The sequence below is a fragment of the Dama dama genome, chromosome 27 (assembly GCF_033118175.1).
Source record: "Dama dama isolate Ldn47 chromosome 27, ASM3311817v1, whole genome shotgun sequence".
Taxonomy (NCBI): Eukaryota; Metazoa; Chordata; class Mammalia; order Artiodactyla; family Cervidae; genus Dama; species Dama dama.
This window is the reverse complement of record NC_083707.1, coordinates 23,116,434-23,137,212: the sequence shown is the minus strand read 5'-3', so window position 1 is coordinate 23,137,212 and position 20,779 is coordinate 23,116,434. Positions and strand designations below refer to the sequence as shown.

The following is a 20,779-nucleotide window of genomic DNA, read 5'->3' as shown; positions in this document are numbered from 1 at the left end:
TTCTTTTTCTCTTCATGTGCCTGATTTATTTACATTATCAAGTTTTTTGTTTTTCCATTTTTTTCCTCTATCAGCTTATTGTTTGTACATCCTTGTATTGTTACTTACCTGTCACCTTATAGCTTTCACCTCATAGGCTTTCTCAACTGTGATTCTGTGAGAAAACTAAGCCAAAATGCTCTAAGGCATTCGCTGTAAGTAACATATTAATGTTTCTCCTATACATCTGTTGATGTACTGGCTTTCTACCATCTTTGGGAGAATTAAGAAAACAGTCACTCATAATATTTTCTTGTGGAACCCTGTTTGAAAAAGGCTGCCTTAGAAATCACAACATACATATTTAATTTATTCCAGTTTATCTTAGTTTACTATTTCTAGGATAATCCAAAGACCTTGTAATATTTTGGTTCCATTTACCTTCCTCCACTTATGCTATTTTTGCCATATATTTTAATTTTACATATATACTGTAAACTCCATGAGACATTCAGGCCCATTTAGATTTACCCCAATACTTTACTTTTTTCAGTAGCCTTTGCCTCTGGCAAAGAGGAGAAATGTCCACTTGGAGGCTTGGGATTTTGGATTTTAGCCCTTGAAATTAATCTCTGTCATGTTTTTAGCTCTCTAGACCATTTGCAGCCTGACAGTGATGTACCTTTTATAGTAAACACCTCTTAAGAATGGGCTGATAGTCTCAAGAATTTTGGTGGAGCTCTCATGTTCTCTACCAATACATCTGGTATTGTTGAGCATAGGAATAACTTCCTAAAAAATCAACTCAAAAGAGATTTCTGATCCTACCTCCCTAATCTTTTTCTAATTTACACACCTTAGTAAGGACGTTTGGACACTAAATATAGTTGTCCTCAAAAGGATCATGTTTTCTTGGTCACTTTCTTCTAATAATCAAGACAAAAGAGGTAGAGGACTACATAGACCTATTTTTGAAAATTCAGGCTTCTTTCCTAACCATTCCTGGGCTTGATGCCTCTTTCTTTCCCCCTGGACAGCACATGAGCAGCCTGGTTGGTGTACGCTCACAGTGACCGCTTGGCTGCCACTGCCTCCTCCTTCTCTTTTTCCCTTTTCCCTCCTTCCAGCTCCATCACTGAAGTTTTCATTCATACTGCCTACTTTACATATACCAGTAAGTTGCTTATGTATTAGCTCTAAATAGTCAAACTTTCCTAATTACTGTAATTAGATTTCAGTATTCACAGATCTCTTCTTGTGACAAACATATACAGAACATATCTGAGAAGCCACTTTAATAAACAGTTATTCATTATTTATTAATTTTCAGTGTTTTGGAGCACTCCTACACTGTGACATTTCATAGGAAAATACTAATCTTTTCACCTTGAAATTTCTTACAGTATGGAGAACATGTTCCATCTGTATTTTGTTTATTGTTTTAGATGGTGTGACTAAGGCCAGTGTTGGAGAGATGGCTTCTAAGGAGAAAATTACAGCAAAAGTTGAACCATTGACTGAAGAGTCTGGCAACCCCAGAAATGATGTTCTCCAGGATTCTGAATGCAGAGAATTCTTTGAACTTGGGGATAAATTCAATGAAAAGGATCAGAACCTCTTTAAAAGAAGACAGCACAACTGTGATGAATGTGGGCAAAGCTTTACTTGTAGTGCAGGCCTTATTAGGCATCAAAGAACCCACTGGGAGAAACCCTATGAATGTGATCAGTGTGGAAAGGCCTTTAATGTGAGCTCAGCCCTGGTTCTGCATCAGAGAATTCATACTGGGGAGAAACCCTATCCTTGTAATTGGTGCATTAAAAGTTTCAGTCGGAGCTCAGACCTTATTAAACATCAAAGAGTCCACACTGGTGAGAAACCTTACAAATGTGATGAATGTGGGAAAGCCTTCAGTCAGAGCTCTGATCTTATTATACATCAGAGAATCCATACAGGAGAAAAACCCTATCAATGCAGTCATTGTAGTAAAAGTTTTAGCCAGCGCTCAGACCTGGTTAAACATCAGAGAATCCATACTGGAGAGAAGCCTTATACATGTAGCCAGTGTAATAAACATTTTAGTCAGAGTTCTGATGTTATAAAACATCAAAGAATCCACACTGGTGAGAAACCATATAAGTGCGATGTGTGTGGAAAAGCCTTCAGTCAGAGCTCAGATCTTATTCTACATCAGAGAATCCACACTGGAGAGAAACCATATCCATGTAATCAGTGTAACAAAAGTTTCAGTCAGAACTCAGACCTTATTAAACATCGAAGGATCCACACTGGAGAGAAACCCTATAAATGTAATGAATGTGGGAAAGCTTTTAATCAGAGCTCAGTTCTTATTCTGCATCAGAGAATTCACACTGGAGAGAAACCCTATCCATGTAATCAGTGTAGCAAAACCTTCAGTAGGCTTTCAGATCTTATTAATCATCAACGAATTCACACTGGAGAGAAGCCTTACCCCTGTAACCAGTGCAGTAAAATGTTTAGTCGAAGATCGGACCTTATTAAACATTATAGAATTCATACAGGTGAGAAACCCTATGAGTGTGATGAGTGTGGGAAAACCTTTAGTCAAAGCTCAAATCTTATTCTGCATCAGAGAATCCACACTGGCGAGAAACCCTATCCGTGTAGTGATTGTACTAAAAGTTTTAGTCGTCGTTCAGACCTTGTGAAACATCAAAGAATACACACTGGAGAGAAACCATACACATGTGATCAGTGCAATAAAAGTTTTAGTCAAAGCTCAGACCTCACTAAACATCAGAGAGTACACTCTGGAGAAAAACCCTATCATTGTGATTGTTGTGAGAAAGCTTTCAGTCAGAGTTCTGACCTTATTCTTCATCAGAGAATTCACACTGGAGAAAAACCATATCCGTGCACACAGTGCAGCAAAAGTTTCAGTCAGAACTCAGACCTTATCAAGCACCAGAGGATCCACACTGGGGAAAAACCATATAAATGTAATGAGTGTGGGAAGGCGTTCAGTCAGTGTTCAGCTCTTGTCCTACATCAGAGGATCCATACTGGGGAGAAACCATACCCATGTGATCAGTGTGGCAAAGGCTTTAGTCGGAGCTCTGATGTCATTAACCATCAAAGAATCCACACGAATGAAAATCCACATAAATGTGATGTGTGTAGAAAAGCCTTCAGCACATGCACTGATCTTAATGAACACCAGAGAATCCACACGAGAAAGAAACCCCACAGGTGCGTTCAGTGCAGTAGAAGTTTTAGCCGGCTCTCTGATCTTAATCATCATGAGAAAATTCATTCTGGGGAAAACACTTTGAATGTGGGAAAACCTTTAGTGTATACCCCAACTTTATTCAGTACTAGAGATGCTCTGCCAGAAAAAAATCTTAGGAATGCTATTGATTATGAGAAAGGTTTTAATCAATGTTCAGCTCTCATGCTACATTAAACACACACACACACACTACAGAGAAAACATAGTAATTCAATTTTTGTAATGAAAAGTTGAACTCAGAGCTCAGACATTACTAAAGAAAAATTCTGAGAATGAATCCTGTGGGTAGAGGGAAGAAAATCTTTAATGTGAAAAAAATTTTATTGAATGTCAGCAACAATGGAAAAAAATTTCTGTTTGCTGTAATGTTAAGAAAAGCTCTAGTCTTTTAATCAAACACAGTCCACAAGAGGAAAGTTTCTATCATTATAAGAAATGTCTAACAGTGTTAATGCAGAATGTTACCAGATATTGTAAAAATCAGTGTGGTGGTGTGTGTAATCACAGTGCAGAAAGAAATGTATTAGTGTTATAATCTCACACCTTAGTGAGCCCAGATCACCAGTTGCAGAGAAGTTATTTTAGAGAACGTAGGGAAAACTTAAACCATTCCCTTATCTTGTCATTCACTCTGATAACTGGCATACTACTTATCGCCTGACAGCTGGAGAGTTCTACTTTATGCTAATTCTAGCTATTAAATTCCCTGTGTGTGAACATGCTATGCTATTCTGGTATGAAACTTGTTAACTATAAAACTCTAGTGCCCCATTTTCTGAAAGTTTTTTTTTTCTTTTGCCAAGTTTTGTTCTTCCTAGTGAGCACAAGTTTTCAAGTTTCTGTGATGTTCACAGCAAACATGAATTTGTTTTGCTCTTAATAATGCAGCCCATCCATAAACTTTAGAGGTCTGAAATTATTTCAACACTACCATTTAATTGCAGTTTCTGAATATATGAAGTAATTGTTTTAAATTCCATATGTTAAAGTATGAATATTACTACTATGTGTATCCTGTCATCTATAGATTGAACAAAATGTTAGCTAAAGTAATAACCTTCATGACTAATTCATATAGCATATTCTGTTTACAAGTAAAAAGATCTGTTGATCTTTTTTTAATGGCAACATTCATCAGACTTTGTTTTCTTTGTTGACTTCTTACATACATACTGATAATAGGCTATGTATACTTGATATTTTCAACTGAAAAACAGTTTTTTAAAAGTAAGAAAACCTGTCTTTCTGGTATTAACCATTTGTTAAAATTCTGCTACTGTCATTTACTTTGACTATCCCCCATAATTATCCAATTAATATTTTAATACACATTGTTAAATTATTATGTGCAAGACATTTTTTTTTTTTTAGGTTTTGTAGTATACACAAAGAATACACTGTCCCCAGAAATCATGAATTGTCTGGTCATAAAGGCTGACATATGCAGAAAACATGGCTCAATAGAATCATTAAGGTAGACAAGATGCTTATAAGAGCTCAGAGGCGGTAGGGTTCAATTGCGATTGGAAAGAAAGGAAAAGCTTTGTGGAGTTCCCAAGATTTGAGTTTTGAAGGATGGGAGTAGAGGCATATGGGCAGGGAGGGAATAGTCAAGAAAGGCACAGAAGTGATAAAATACAAGAAATGATACAGAGTATGGTGGTTAGTCACTAATTCAATAAATATTCAGTGTCAGACACTGCAGTGAGTGCTGCTGAAGAAAGAATTATGCCCCTGTGCTTAAGTGTTTAGGAAAATAATGACTGAAACATGTACTTAAAAGAGTAAGAATAAAGTGGAAATTAAAAGGAAGTAGGAGAAAAGACAGTTAAGTGTCATGCTAAATAAGCAGACACTTCAACTTTCTGCACTTTGGTGTCATCTGTAAAACAAAAGTACTAGGTATGGTTGGAATAGATTTCATATTCCTGCATATTGTTCTCAAGGTAGTGGAAAGCTATTAAAATCTATGAATCAGGGAATGGCATGATCATCATCTTGCTTTCAGAAAAGTCTAAAAAGGAAGAAAGAACAGAAAGGAAAACCATTTTGTAAGTCTAGAAATAAAATCACAAGGTCCGGAAGTAAAGGAGCTAAATGGCATAGACATGATGATAGGTTGAGAAGTGAGTAGGGGTGAAGTGAGAAGTGAGTAGGAGGGGAAAAGCATAACAATTATTGTCTATTTTGGGGGAATTTTAAAAGTTAAGAAAAATGCAATGATAAAATTTATATATGAAGGTTAGCTATTTTTCCTGAGGATAAACACTAAGAGCCAACTGCTTCCTACACATTACTATCTAGTGTCCCACAGGTAAACATAAAATTCATAAACTTGACGCACTGATGATACCCTCCTGAATTTCTTACTAAACATCTTGCCATCCAGATAAAATAACTGGTAGCCAACCTACATCCTTCATTCTCCCCCAGTTTTCTAAATCTACTTGCTCACTAGGTCATTTCTGAGTTACAAAAATAACACTACTTATTGTAAAAATTTAAGCAATAGTGAAGTATATAAAGTAAAAAGGGAAGGGAAACAGAACGAGGCCTGATATTTTATGTCAGTTGATTCCCCTGGCATTTGCTGATTCTCAAGCTAGCAAGACAAAAGGCCAAGAAATCTAACCAAAGGACCCTGGAAGATTCAGATATCCACTATCACAATCTGAATCACACACTTACCAAGTGAATCATCAAAAATAGGAAATCTGAATATAACCATAGTTAGTAAGGAGATTCCTGACATAGAAAAGCCCAGAACCAGATGGTTTCACTGTTGAATTCTACCAAACATTTAAAAAAGAAAAACCAATCCATCTCAGACTGCTTCAAAAAACAGGAGGGAATGTTTTCAAGGTCATTTTATGAGGCCAGAATCAACCTGATATCAAAGCCAGACAAAGATACTACAAGAAAACTACAGATCAATATCTCCTTTAAATATTGATGCAAAAACCCTCAACAGAATATTGCCAAACAGAATTCAATAGCACATTAACAGGATTATATAATACCAAGTGGAATTTATTTCTGAAATGCAAGGATGGTTCAACATATGAAAATCAATCAATGTAATACACCATATTATCAGAGTAAAGGGTAAAAACCACATGATCATCTCAATTGATGCAAAAAAAATTTTCTTTGACAAAATTTAATACCTTTTCATGACTTAACCCACACACTCAACAATCTAGGAGTAATACCTGGATAATAATAAAGGCCATACATATAAAACTCATAGTTAACATATACTCAGTGGTAAAACACTGAAAACGTTTCCTCTGAGAGGAACAAGAATGCCTGCTTTTGCCATGTTAATATAGCACTGGAACTCCTAGTCACAGCAACTAGCAAGAAAAATAAATGAAAGGAGGGATTAAAATGATATCTCTTTGTAGATGACGTGATCTTATATACAGAAAACCCTTAAAGTCTCACACATACAACTTGTTAGAACTCAAATCAACTCAGCACAGTTGTAGGGTACAAAATCAACATGCAAAAATTAATTGTGTTTTTATACACTAACAATAAACAACCTTAAAAAAAAGCAATTCCATTCACAGTGGCATCAAAAAGAATAAAATATTTAAGAATACACTTAACCAAGTAAACAAAAGACATGCTAAAAGCTACAAAATATCTGAAAGAAACTAGACACCAATAAATGAAGAGCCATCCCATAGTATTAAGTACATTAAATAATAAAATTAACCAAGGAAACAAAAAGCTTATACACTAAAAGCTACAAAATGTTCTGAAAGAAATTAGACACCAACAAATGAAAAGACACTCCATGGTGTTAAATACATTAAATAATAGATAGTAGTAAATACTACCCAAAGAAATCTACAGATTCAGTGAAATCCCTATCAAAATCCCAACAACAATTTTTTCAGACCCAGAAAAATCCATCCGAAAACACATGGAATATCAAGGAGCCCTCAATAGCCAAAACAACCTTGAGGAAGAACAAAGGTGGAAGTCCCACACTTTCTGATTTCAAAACTTAACTACAGTAATAGAAACAGTGTGGTACTGGCATAAAGACAAATGCATAGACCAATGGAATAGTATAGAGTATAGAAAGTCAAGAAATAAATGCTTCCATAAATAGTCAAATGATTTTCAACAAGGGTGTCAAGACCATTCAATGTGTAAAAAGACAGTTTTCTTGATAAATGACATTGAGAAAACTGCATATCGACAAGCAAAAGAATGAATTTGGACCCTTGCCTTACACCATGTACAAAAATTAACTCAAAATGGATCAAAGACCTAAACATAAGAGCTAAAACTACAAAACTCTTAGAAGAAAACATGGAGGAAATTGGATTTGTCAGTGATTTCTTGGATATGACAACATAAGGGGAAACAAAAGAATTAAGTGGATTTCATCAAAATTTAAAACTTTTATGCATCAAAGGATACTATTATCAGAATGAAAAAGGAAATCCATAGAATTTGAGAAAATATTTGCAAATCACATACAGACGGATTTTTAAAATTTTTTTTATTTTTAATTGAAGGATAATTGCTTTACAGTATTGCATTCATTTCTACCAAACATCAACATGAAACAGCCATAGATTTACAGATAAGGGATTAATATTCAGAATATATAAAGAACCCCTACAACTCAACAATAACTAACCAGATTTTCTAATTGGTCAAATGGCTTGAATAGACATTTCTCCAAAGATGTTATAAAAATGGTCAAAAAGCACATAAAAAGATACTCAGTATCACTAATCATTAGGGAAATGCAGATCAAAACCTCAGTGAGATATCATTCTATACCTATTAGGATAGCCATTATTTAAGAAAGAAAGGAAGGAGGGATAGAAGGAAGTAAGGAAATAATATTGTTGATGAGAAATTGGAACCCTTGCACAATGCTGATGGGAATGTAAAATGGTGTAGCCACTGTAGGAAACAGTATGGTGGGTCCTCAAAAAATGAAACACTGAATTACAATATGATCCAATAATTCCACTTCTGGGTATAGACACAAAATGGTTGAAAGAAGGGACTCAAATATTTGTACACTGATCATAGCAGTGTTATTGACAATAGCCAAAAGCTGAAAACAATCTGAATGTCCATTGACGGACAATGAATAAACAAAATGTGGTATATAAATACAATAGAATGTTACTCAGCTTTACAGAGAAAGGAGATTTGGATACACACTATGTCACAGAGGAACACTGAAGACATCATGCTAAGTGAAATAAGCCAGACACAGAAGGACAAATATCTTATGATCCCACTTACATGGTGTACCCAGCAGATCAGATACACTGAAATGGAAGTTAGTGAGAGATACATAAGTAGAAAACACCAAGGCTGAAACATGAAAGAAAAAAATGTTATAGAAGATACAGAAGAGAGCATAGGAATCATACCTGCTTTGGTAAAATGGCCTGGTTGTTGTTCAGTTGCTAACTGCAGCACGCCACACTTCCCTGTCCTTCAGTATCTCCTGGGGTTTGCTCAAACTCATGTTCATTGAACTGGTGATGCCATCCAGCCATCTCATCCTCTGTCACCCCCTTCTCCTCCTGCCATCAATCTTTCCCAGAATCAAGGTCTTTTCCAAAGGGACACAACTTAGCTACTAAGCCATGGGGTCACAAAGAGTCGGACACAACTGAGCAACTGAACTGAGCTAGCTACTAAGTCATCAAAAAGTCCTAACATACACAAAATTTGAATCTCAATGAAATAAGAGATGATGAAACAAAGGCTGTATTTAAAGAAAGAGTGGTCAAGAATTTTCCAACACTCATGAATAATCACATCATACATTAAAGGAGCACTGCAGACACCAAAAACTACAAAGAAAGTATAGCTGGGGATATCATCATACCTAACATTTTACCAAAGAAAAGAGAAAATCTTAATAAAGGGGGAAGTCGTTATATTCAAGGAAGCAACAAATAGACTGAGGCTTAACTTCTCAACATAAAGCCGGAAGATAATGAGATATCTTAGAAGTATAATTTTCAAAAGTAAAGACAATGTAAAGACATCTCCAGACAAATAGAAAGAGAATTCATTGCTCACAGACTCAAACAAAAAGTACTAAAAGAAGCTCTTCAGGCACATGAGAAGAACACTTAAGGAAAAATAAAGAGCCATGGAAAGTATAAATCTGAAGGTAAATCTAAACAAATATTGACTATAAGAAAAGGTAAGAATGCCTAAAGTCAGGATCTAAGTATATTCTCAGGGAAAAGGTAGAAGTACTAATTTATATATTAGGTTCCAATAAACCAAGGATGCATGTTGTGATCTCTAGAGTAAAAAAGGGCTATAACTAACAATTTAACAAAAAGTAAAATGGAATAATAAAAACTATTGATTAATCTCAAAGAAGGCAAGAGAAGAAGAATATAAATAGAAAACAAATAGGAACATGATAGATGTAAGCCCAAATACACCAGTAACGGGATGTTCCTAAGCCAGGGACTGAACCCACGTCTCTTACGTCTCTTGCATTGGCAATTGGTTTCTTTACCTCTAGCACCACCTGCGAAGCCCATGTTACATGCAAGTGGACACAAGACAAAGATTCTTGACTAGAACTTTTTTAAATGAATCATATTACTTGAGATACAACTATCAAGGGGATTCCCAGGGGCTCAATGGGTAAAGAACCTGCCTGTCAATGCAGGAGACATACGCTGCAGGGTTCAATCCCTGGGTTTGGAAGATCCCCTGGAGGAGGGCATGGCACCCTGCTGCAGTATTCTTGCCTGGAAAATCCCATAGACAGAGGAGCCTGGAGGGCCACAGTTCATGGGGTTGCAAAGAGTCAGACACAACTGAAGCAACTTAGCACACACACAAGCACAACTATCAAAATCCAGGAAATTTAAAATATTAATACAAGTACAGAAAAAGATACTTCATTCAAACATTAACCGAAAGAAATGTGCTAATAGCTGTACCAATATTAGACAAGGAGTAGACTGTAAAGCAGATGTCTTACTAGAGATAAAATGGACAGAGGCCTCTGTGAGAGGCTGGTGGGCATCCCTAGGATCAGTAACCACCATAAGTCTCTACTCCCAGAAGACTATTGATGAGTCCGTTTACTAAGAAAACAGAAATATACTAAACGTGTGTACACTTAACAATTTTGCTTCAGAGTATATAAAGCTAAAATTGACAAAACTAAAATGAGAAAGGTAAATCTACAATCTTAGTAGGAGACTTACACAAATCTCTTAGTAAAAGAGAACACGGAGGAAAAAATGTCTAAGAATATAGTATATTTGGACAATATGATTAATAAAATTACCTAATGGACATATAGATAACAGTGCAACCAATAATGGCAGGAAACTTGATTCTTTTTTTTTTGTTTTTTAGGAAACTTGATTCTTTTCAGGTGCACTGAGAACATTTTCCAAAACTGAGTATATGCTGGTTTGTGAAGCAAGCCTCAACAAATTTTGTCAGATTGAAATCATTTAGAGTTGGGCAACAGAATTTTCTGTGTTCATCTGTATTGTTCAATACAACAGACATCAGAGTCAATACAGTAGTCACTAGCCACATGTGGCTACTGAGCACTTAAATTATGTGACTGATGAACTCTATTGTATTTATTTTAATTAATTTATATAGCTACATCTGGTTAGTGACTACTTATTAGCATAGACTTAGCATATGTTTTCATTCAACAATAAAACTAGTTAGAAATCAATAGCGTAAACATTTTAAAAATTTCCGACTCTTTGGAAATTAAGAAAAACAATTTAAATTACCCATGGATAAGCAAACACAATGGAAATTAGAATGTATTTTTAATCTGGATAAAGTGAAATACAACTTTATCCACAGAGATAAAGTAAGATACAACTAAAGTCCTGATTAAAGAGAAATGTATAGCATTCGGTGCATGTATTAGGGGGAGAGGGAAAGGCTAAAATTTAGTGATTTGAGTCTCCATCACCAGAAGTTAGAAAAAGAATATCAAGTAAATCTAAAGAAAGTAGCTATTGCTGTTTAGTCACTCTTTGTGACCCCATAGATTGTAGCCCACCAGGCTCCTCTGTCCATGGGATTTCCCAGGCAAGAATACTGGAGCAGGTTGCCTTTTCCTCCTCCAGGGAATCTTCCCAACCCAGGGAGTGAACCTGCATCTCCTGCTTCACAGGTAAATTCTTTACCACTGAGCTACCTGGGAAGCCCCGAAGGAAAGTAGAGAGAGATTGATATGGGTTGTTCTGGTTTCTCATCATAATTTAAAGAGAAATACTCACAATATCCAGAGCCCTTTATGTCCTGCAAAAGAAGGAAGAAGAGGTCCTCAAACTCCTTACATAGGGACTTCTCTGGTGGTGCAGTGGCTAAGATGCCATGCTCCCAATCCTGGGGGCCTGGGTTCAAACCCTAGTCAGGGGACTAGATCCCACATGCCCCAACTAAGAGCTCACATGCCACAACTAAAGATCCTACGTGCCGCCGCAACAAAGATCTGGTGCAGCCAAATAAATAAAAATAAAATAATTAAACTATTTTAAAAAGAAAAATCCTTACATAAGGAACCCACTTAGGAGGCACTTAGGTTGACTTCCAAATGGAACAGTGAATCTACAAAAGGAAAAAGTGATGGCATCTACCTCATAAATCTGAAGAGAATCTGGGAGAAAGTTCTGGCAGCGTGTGCCATGCTGTCGATGCCACTGAAAACTCGGCTAACGTCAGTGTCCTGTCCTCCAGACATACTGGCCGCCAAGCTGTGCTGAAGTTTGCTGCTGCCCCGAGGCCACTCCTATTGCTGACTGTGTCACTCCTGGAGATTTCACTCACCAGATCCAGGCAGTCTTCTGGGAGTGGAGACTTCCAGTGGTTACTGATCCTAGGGCTGCCCACCAGCCTCTCACAGAGGCCTCTTACGTTAACCTGCCTACCACTGCTCTGTGTAACACAGACTCAACTCTGTGCTCTGTGGGCATTGCCATTCCCTCCAACAACAAGGGAGCTCACTCAGTGGGTCTGAGGTGACGGGTGCTGGCCTAGGAAGTTGTGCGCATGTGTGGCACCATCTCTCATGAACACCCACAGGAGGTCACACCTGACCTCGGCTTCCACACAGACCCAGAAGAGATTGAAGGGGAGGAGCACGCTGCTGCTGAAAAGGCTGTGTCCAAGGAGGCATTTCAGTGTGAATGGACAGCTCTAGCTCCTGACTTTACTGCTGTTCAACCCAAGATCCCAGACTGGTCTGCGGTGTACAGGTGTCCTGGGTGCCTACTCAGCAGGTCCCTCCTGAAGACTGGAGTTTGCAGCCCGGCACTGAAGACTGGTCTGCAGCTCCTACTGCTCAGGAATGGGGAGGGAAGACCACTGAGTGGTTTTAAACCACTCTCTCATAGAAACAGAACATGGAAATCAAGTTGAGGGAAAATAAAGTTGTTTTTTTTTTTTTAAAGAGAAGGAAGGAAATAGTAGAGCATGAATTAATGAACTAGAAAGCAAACATTTTAAAAAGAAAATAAAGCCAAAGGCTCATTTTTGGGAAAAGAATAAATTTTATATTCTCCCAGCAAAACTAATCAAGAAAGAGAAAGAAGTCCCATATGTCAATGTAAGGAATGCAAAAGTGGCCATCAGCACAGATCTACAGCCATTACAGGGGTAATATGAAGGATATGATTAATAATTTTACCTGAAAATAAGAAAATTAATCTAAAATTAACATAATAAGAAATATAAAATTTGAATAGCTCTATGTCTATTAAGGACATTATCTGTAATTTAAATTTTTCTTATAAAGAATATTCCAAGCCAGACCTCTCAGCAGGGAATATTTCCAGACAGTAAATGAAAAAAAATATACCAATCTCACACAATCTCTTAAGGTAATAGAAAAAGACCATACATTACCCAACTAATTTTATGGAAGCTGTGAATTATGTTCCTTACAGAGGAAGGTTTCCTTTCTGAAACTAGAACAAGAGGCCATCTTTCCCAATGATGTTGACACACCCATCTCTCCACATCTCCCTAGAACACCCTTCAGGCCTTTGATCTTCCAGCTGTCAAGAAGCTGCAGCTGAGCCTCCAGGGCACATTAAAAGCAATCTCTTTCAAAAAATTGGGATCCAGTTCTCTGGCAGGCAGACTGAATCTATACAATATCATACAATATCATTTATCACTTACACTAATACCAGGCTGAATGAATCACAAGCTGGAATCAAGATTGCTGGGAGAAATATCAACAACCTCAGATATGCAGATGATACCACTCTAATGGCAGAGAGCAAAGAGGAACTAAAGAACCTCTTGATGAGGGTGAAAGAGGAGAGTGAAAAAACTGGCTTATAACTCAACGTTCAAAAAACTAAGATCATGGTTTCTGGTCCCATCACTTCATGGCAAATAGAAGGGGGGAAAGTGGAAACAGTGAAACTTTCTTGGGCTGCAAAATCACTGAGGATGGTGATTGCAGTCATGAAATTAAAAGACACTTGCTCCTTAGAAGAAAAGCTATGACAAGACTAGACAGCATATTAAAAAGCAGAGACATCACTTTGCTGACAAAGGTCTGTATAGTCAAAGCTACGGTTTTACCAGTAGTCATGTACAGATGTGAGTTGGACCATAAAGAAGGCTGAGCACCAAAGAATTGATGCTTTTGAACTGTGGTATTGGAGAAGACTCTTGAGAGTCCCTTGGACTGCAAGGAGATCAAACCAGTCAACTCTAAGGAAATCAACCCTGAGTATTTACTGGAAGGATTGATACTGAAGCTGAAACTCCAATGCTTTGGCCACCTGATGAGAAGAGTAGACCAAGAGTATTTTGATGAGTGCTATACTACATATATGTGTACTTTGTTCTAAAAATCATATTGACAGTGGCAAATGAAAAATTTTCCATTGTTGTACCAGGAATATTCCTATATCAAAAACATAGCTCTACACCTTCATTTTAAATATGGCTGTAAGGGATATTTATAATTGCTTTCTCAATATTCCTCCTCCCTCTCCCTGCCCCAAAACTTCTCAGTAACAGCACCTTACCTGACTTTCTTTTAGTAATTTGCTCTCTCCCTTTCAGGGCTACTGTTTTTTCTAACTTTGAAGTTTGAGATAATTTCAAACTTACAGAAAAATTGCAGGAAGAGTACAAAGAATTCCTATATGTGCTTCCCCCAGATTCCCCAAATATCATTTTATCACATTTGCTTTATCATTATCTACCTATTTACTCTATCTACCCAGATATATCTCTATATATATTTTAATTTTTTTCCCGGATTGTTTAGGAGTAAGTTGCAGACAACTTACTTTGCAGGCAAAGGAGAAAAGGAAAGATATGCCCATTTGAATGCAGAGTTCCAAAGAATAGCAAGGAGAGATAAGAAAGCCTTCCTCAGTGATCAGTGCAAATAGGGGAAAACAATAGAATGGGAAAGACTAGAAATCTCAAGAAAATTGAGATACCAAGGGAACTTTTCATGCAAAGATGGGCACAATAAAGGACAGAAATGGTATGGACCTAACAGAAGCAGAAGTTATTAAGAAGAGGTGGCAAGAATACACAGAAGAACTATACAAAAGAGATCTTCATGACCCAGATAATCACGATGGGGTGATCACTCATCTAGAGCCAGACATCCTGGAATGTGAAGTCAAGAGGGCCTTAGGAAGCATCACTACGAACAAAGCTAGTGGAGGTGATGGAATTCCAGTTGAGCTATTTCAAATCCTGGAAGATGATACTGTGAAAGTGCTGCACTCAACATGCGAGCAATTTTGGAAAACTCAGCAGTGGCCACAGAACTGGAAAAGTCAGTTTTCATTCCAATCCCAAAGAAAGGCAATGTCAAAGAATGCTCAAACTACTTCACAATTGCACTCATCTCACATGCTAACAAAGTGATGCTCAAAATTCTCCAAGCCGGGCTTCAACAATATGTGAACCATGAACTTCCAGATGTTCAAGCTGGACTTCAAAAAGGCAGAGGAACCAGAGATCAAATTGCCAACATCTGCTGGATCATCGAAAAAGCAAGAGAGTTCCAGAAAAACAGCTATTTCTGCTTTATTGACTATGCCAAAGCCTTTGACTGTGTGGATCACAATAAACTGTGGAAGATTCTGAAAGAGATGGGAATACCAGACCACCTGACCTGCCTCCTGAGAAACATGTATGCAGGTCAAGAAGCAACAGTCAGAACTGGACATGGAACAACAGACTGGTTCCAAATTGGGAAAAGAGTACATCAAGGCTGTATATTGTCACCCTGCTTATTTAACTTATATGCAGAGTACATCATGCAAAATGCCAGGCTGGATGAAGCACAAACTGGAATAAAGATTGCCGGGAGAAATATCAATAGCCTCAGATATGCAGATGACAGCACCCTTATGGCAGAAAGCAAAGAAGAATTAAAGAGCCTCTTGATGAAACTGAAAGAGGAGAGTGAAAAAGTTGGCTTAAAACTCAATATTCAGAAAACTAAGATCATGGCATCTGGTCCCATCACTTCATGGCAAGTAGATGGGGAAACAGTGGAAACAGTGACAGACTTAATTTTGGGGGGCTCCAAAATCACTACAGATGGTGACTGCAGCCATGAAATTAAAAGAGGATGGGAAGGACTGATGCTGAAGCTGAAATTGCAATACTTGGCCACCTGATCGGAGGAACTGTCTCATTTGAAAAGACCCTGATGCTGGAAAAGATTGAAGGCAGGAGAAGGGGACGACAGAGGATGAGATGGTTGCATGGCATCACCAACTCAATGGACATGAGTTTGAGTAAACTCTGAGAGTTGGTGATAGACAGGGAGGCCTGGCGTGCTGCAGTCCATAGGGTTGCAAAGAGTCAGACATGACTGAGCGACTGAACTGAAGTTGCAGACTTTGACATTCAAACAGAGCAAGGAGAAAGAGGATTTTGAGCAGAGAAATGGTATATTCTGGTTTCTATGATCTGGGTGCCTTGTGGGGAACTGAGTAAAGCAGGGAGATGGGGAGGCTATGGCCTGAGCAACTGGGAGGATAAAATTGCCACATTATAAGATGGCAATATAAGATACGAGAAAACTACATGTTTGGAGAGAAATTAAAAGTTTGATTGGGGCATGTTAGGTTGAAGATGCCTAATGAATCACTGTTCCAAGCATCGTTTATAAGCCTTTTTGCAGGGCCAGGGTTTCTGCTCTTTGATACTGATGACCCTCTAAGAAGACTGCCTGCACCATCCACCCTTGCAGTTGCAGCACCAGGCTGCACGTGGAGGGAGCAACTGACTCCCCCTGGATCTCTGGCCCGCCACTCCCCCTGTGCTGCTGTGCTGTCTTGGATCCTGACTTCCCGGTGGCTGCTGCTGGAGGGGCTCAATCATACCATCTGGGAGTGTGGAGTTGATGTTCTACGGTGGAAACTGAGGGGAGCCTGAAGAAAAGTCATCTCCCTCCTCCTACCCCATGGTGAGATGACCTAGTTCATACCACAAGCACTCTGAAGATAGTGAAACTATGCAAACAGCTGTGCCTTGACTGTAGACACAGAGTAACACCCACTTGTACCTTTCTTTTTCCCTGGCTCACTACCCATTTACCTTCAGTCATCATGCTCTGAGATTGCACCACCCCAATAAAGGAAAAGAATCCACCTGCCAATGCAGGAGACACAGGAGACCCAGGTTCCATCCCTGGGTCAGGAAGATCCCCTGGAAGAGGAAATGGCAACCCACTCCAGTATTCTTGCCTGGGAAATCCCATGGACAGAGGACTCTGGAAGACTACAGTCCAGGGGGTTGCAAAGAATCGGACACAACTGAGCACGCATGCATGCAATAAAGAATTAAAAATAAGGTTTCATTTTAGGCTCTGTTTTCTTGCGAACCCAGATTAAAGTAGGCATCAAATTGGAGATATCTGGTAGGCAAAGGGATTTATGAACCTGTAATTCAGAGAAGAGGTAAAGGCTGGAATATAGATTTTGGAGTCCTAGGTACTAATTGTAAAGACCTAAGACCAGATGAGGAGAAGGCAATGGCACCCCACTCCAGTACTCTTGTCTGGGAAATCCCATGGACGGAGGAGCCTGGTAGGCTACAGTTCATGGGGTCTCGAGGAGTCGGACACGACTGAGCGACTTCACTTTCACTTTTCACTTTCATGCACTGTAGAAGGAAATGGCAGCCCACTCTAGTATTCTTGCCTGGAGAATCCCAGGGACAGAGGAGGCTGGTGGGCTGCTGTCTATGGGGCTGCACAGAGTTGGACACGACTGTCTCGACTTAGCAGCAGCAGCAGCAGCAAGACCAGATGAGATCCTAGGAAGTGAACATAGGTAGAAAGCCAAAGAGACTTGAATGCTGACCCCTCAGGCACTCGAACCCACTGAAGGCTAGAGTTGAGGAAATACCAGCATTGAGACTGAGAAGAAACATCCCACAAGGTAGAGAAAAACCAAGTGTGTTGTTCCTGAAGCCAAATGAAAATGTCAGTTATGCAAAGTACTGCTGACAGCTCAAACAGTAAGTTAGTATTGGAACCAGCAATATGGAGTTTAGCAAACTTGATTACTACTCTTTATGTGGAGAATTAGCTTAATATTCAGTAATGTCACACCTCTCATTCCTGATATAATTTGCTTTTTTTTTTTTTTTTTCCTGATCAATCTGGCTTAGAAGTTTATCTTGTTCTTTTTAAAAAATTGCTTTTGGTTTAAATAGAGTATATAAATTGATTTATTTTTGTTTTCTATTGCTTTCCAATCTAGTTTTTCTTTTCTTCTCTTTACTTTGGGCTTATTCTGGTTTCTTAAAGTAGAAGCTAAAGTAATTAAATCGAGACTTTTTTCCTAATATATTTCATGGCTAAAAATTTACCTGTGAAAACTGTGTCCCAGAAATAACTTGTTGAAATATTTCTCCATTCCTTTCTCCCCTCACCTTCGGGAACTCTAATTACCGTTATACATACTAGGCTGCTTGATATTGTTCTGCAGCCCTGTTCATTTTTTCTCAGTGTTTTCTTTTCCTTTTTTTTTCATTTTGAATGGTTTTTGCTATGTCTTACCTATGGTAATTTTTTTTCTATTATGTTTAATCCACAATTAATCCCTTCTGTGCTTTTTTTTTTTAAAAAAAACCTGATATTGTAGCTTTCATCTCCAAAAGTTTGATTTGGTGGTTTTTCTTAGATTTCATGTCACTACTGAGCATGTTCTATATTTCCATAGCTTCTTGATCATACAGAATACGGTTTAATAACTGTCTTGATGAGGTTGTCTAATTGTCACTTCTGGATCAATTTGAGTGGTTTTTCTGATTATGGTTGCCTTTTCCTGCTTCTTTGCATGACATGACTTACCCAATTTTTTATTGGATGCTAGTCATTGTGTATTGTATGCTGTTGGGTGCTAAGTATTTTTTTATATATATATATTCTCGAGCTTTGTTCTTGGATGTGTTTAAATTACTTAAACAGTTTTATCCTATTAGGTCTTGCTATTATCTTTCAGGCAGTGTTGTCTAGGGTTCATTTTTCTCCTATGGTGCTAAGACTACATTTTGGACCCAGAGTTTCTCAACCTCAGCACTACTGACATTTAAGGCCAGATGATTCATTATAGGATGTTTAGCAGCATCTCTGGCCTCCACCCACTAGATGCCAGTATAGGTTCATCTTCTCTGGCTGTGAAAACCAAAAACTGTCTCCAGAAATCACCAACTGCCTCCTGTGAGATTGGGGGGTGGCGGGTGGGGGACGGGGAAGGTGTGTGTGCACCAAAACTGCCCTCTTTTGAGAACCAGAGCTCTAACAGATATCCTGTTACTTTTAAGGGTTTCTGCTCTGCCTGATGGTACTATTCCTGGCCATTTGTGAGTTCCAGTGATTTCCCCCCCTAATTCTTCTGGATGGTTCTTTCCTCCACCTCAGAGTTCCACTCAGCTGAATGATTGTGAAGGACCCTCTGCAGATCTCCAATGTTTAATTCTCCTCTTTGGTACTCTACCCTGCAAAAGCTAGTCCCTTGACCTCTCAGGGTCCCCTGCTCCCTCTTCTCATTGAGGGAGACTGCCAGGTTCTGTTAGAGTTCTCCCTTCCTGTGCTGTGGCCTGGAAGGCAGTGAAAGTTAAAAGTGTTAGTTGCTTAGTCATGTCCGACTCTTTGGGATCCCATGGACTGTCCATGGAATTCTCCAGGCAATATTGGAGTGGGTTGCCTTCCCTTCTCAGGGGATCTTCCCAGGGGTCGAACCCAGGTCTCCTGCATTGCAGATTGTTTACCATCTGAGCCACCAGGGAAGCCCCAAATTTGCTTCATGTTTCCCATTTCAGGGATCTCCACTCCTGTCCTTTGCTTCTGATATGTTTTGTCTAGTACTGTACTTGCTCAGGTTAGTCATCTTGGTCTGAAGGATTTTGTGATGATTTTTTTGAAAGGATATTTGCATGCTAATTAAATTCAGAGAGGAAAAATTTATAATGCAAGAGGTAAGGATTACTGGAGTATGCCCGAGTAGGTTTGAGAGGGTAGCTTAGATCCAATGGAGAGGGCAGCCTAGGGTAGCACAGTTGATCCACAGTTAAGAGGAAAAGTGGCACTAAGATTAAGAAATCAAGATATGGACTTTGTTTACTGCTTTCTAGATTTTTCTTTCTGTTGTAAACATGGTATAATAGGTAGAGACAGGGACAGGTATACAGAGTGCATTTTTATAGGTGTAGACACAACATAAAATTGTTAATGGGATAATACTAGGATTGTGGACTCACGGGTGACTTTTGGAATGCTTTTTATTTCTAAGCTTTTCTCATGTAGCTATATATTAGTTTATATTAATAGTATATTATAGATTTACATAAAAGTATGTAGAGAAACTTTTACGAATTTAAAGAAACTAGTTGGGACACTTTATTCTAGTCTCAGCACCTACTCATTACACTCCTTTGCCCAAAATCTCTATGAGTTTTCCATCTCATTCATAGTTCTCGCCAACGGCTAACCAAGTAACCATGATCTGGCCCTCCTCTCCACCCTTAACTCCCTTCTCTGGTTCCACCCACTACATTCACCCCTGTTCACTCTGCTCCAGCCCCACTGGCCTTGCCTCTTGAACTAATCAGGCATTGCTCCTACATCAAACTCTTCACACTTGCTGTTCTCATGCCTAGAGTATTTTCCCCCTAGAGTCTCAGCATGCTTCCTTACACTTACTTGTATCTTTTCTCAAACTTCACTATCAGTGAAGTCTTCCCTGTATGACCTGTTTAAATTGCAATCCATTTCCTGCTTGATGTTTTGTGGTCTCTTCTCTCCTAGTGTACTTTCTTCTTACCATTCATCACATGCTTTTTTTTCCCTACTGCCATCTGTGGTTCCAAAAGCAATAGATATAAACCCCAGGGCAGTCTTGGGCCTGAGCAACTTCAAATCCACAGGCCTGAAAAATTTAAAAAAGGACCCCAGAAAACCACATTGGGGGGAAGAGGGGGACATGGGAAGGGGTTCCAAGTCACATACAGGCGGTG

General features: G+C 38.6%; 1 protein-coding gene and 1 pseudogene across 1 annotated transcript in view; both read left to right on the top strand.

Annotated features, from left to right (window-relative positions):
• The window catches only part of LOC133047715 (zinc finger protein 271-like), a 51,405-nt gene extending 45,075 nt beyond the window's left edge, over positions 1 to 6,330 (top strand). The window contains exon 6 of the mRNA XM_061131137.1: positions 1,754 to 6,330. Within this exon, the coding sequence (XP_060987120.1) occupies positions 1,754 to 3,424 (1,671 nt within the window). The 3' untranslated portion in view covers positions 3,425 to 6,330. The remainder of the gene's footprint in view (positions 1 to 1,753) is intronic.
• A 5,561-nt stretch (positions 6,331 to 11,891) lies between these two features.
• Positions 11,892 to 18,924, top strand: LOC133047613 (small ribosomal subunit protein uS2B-like; annotated as a pseudogene).
• Positions 18,925 to 20,779: the final 1,855 nt, after the last annotated feature.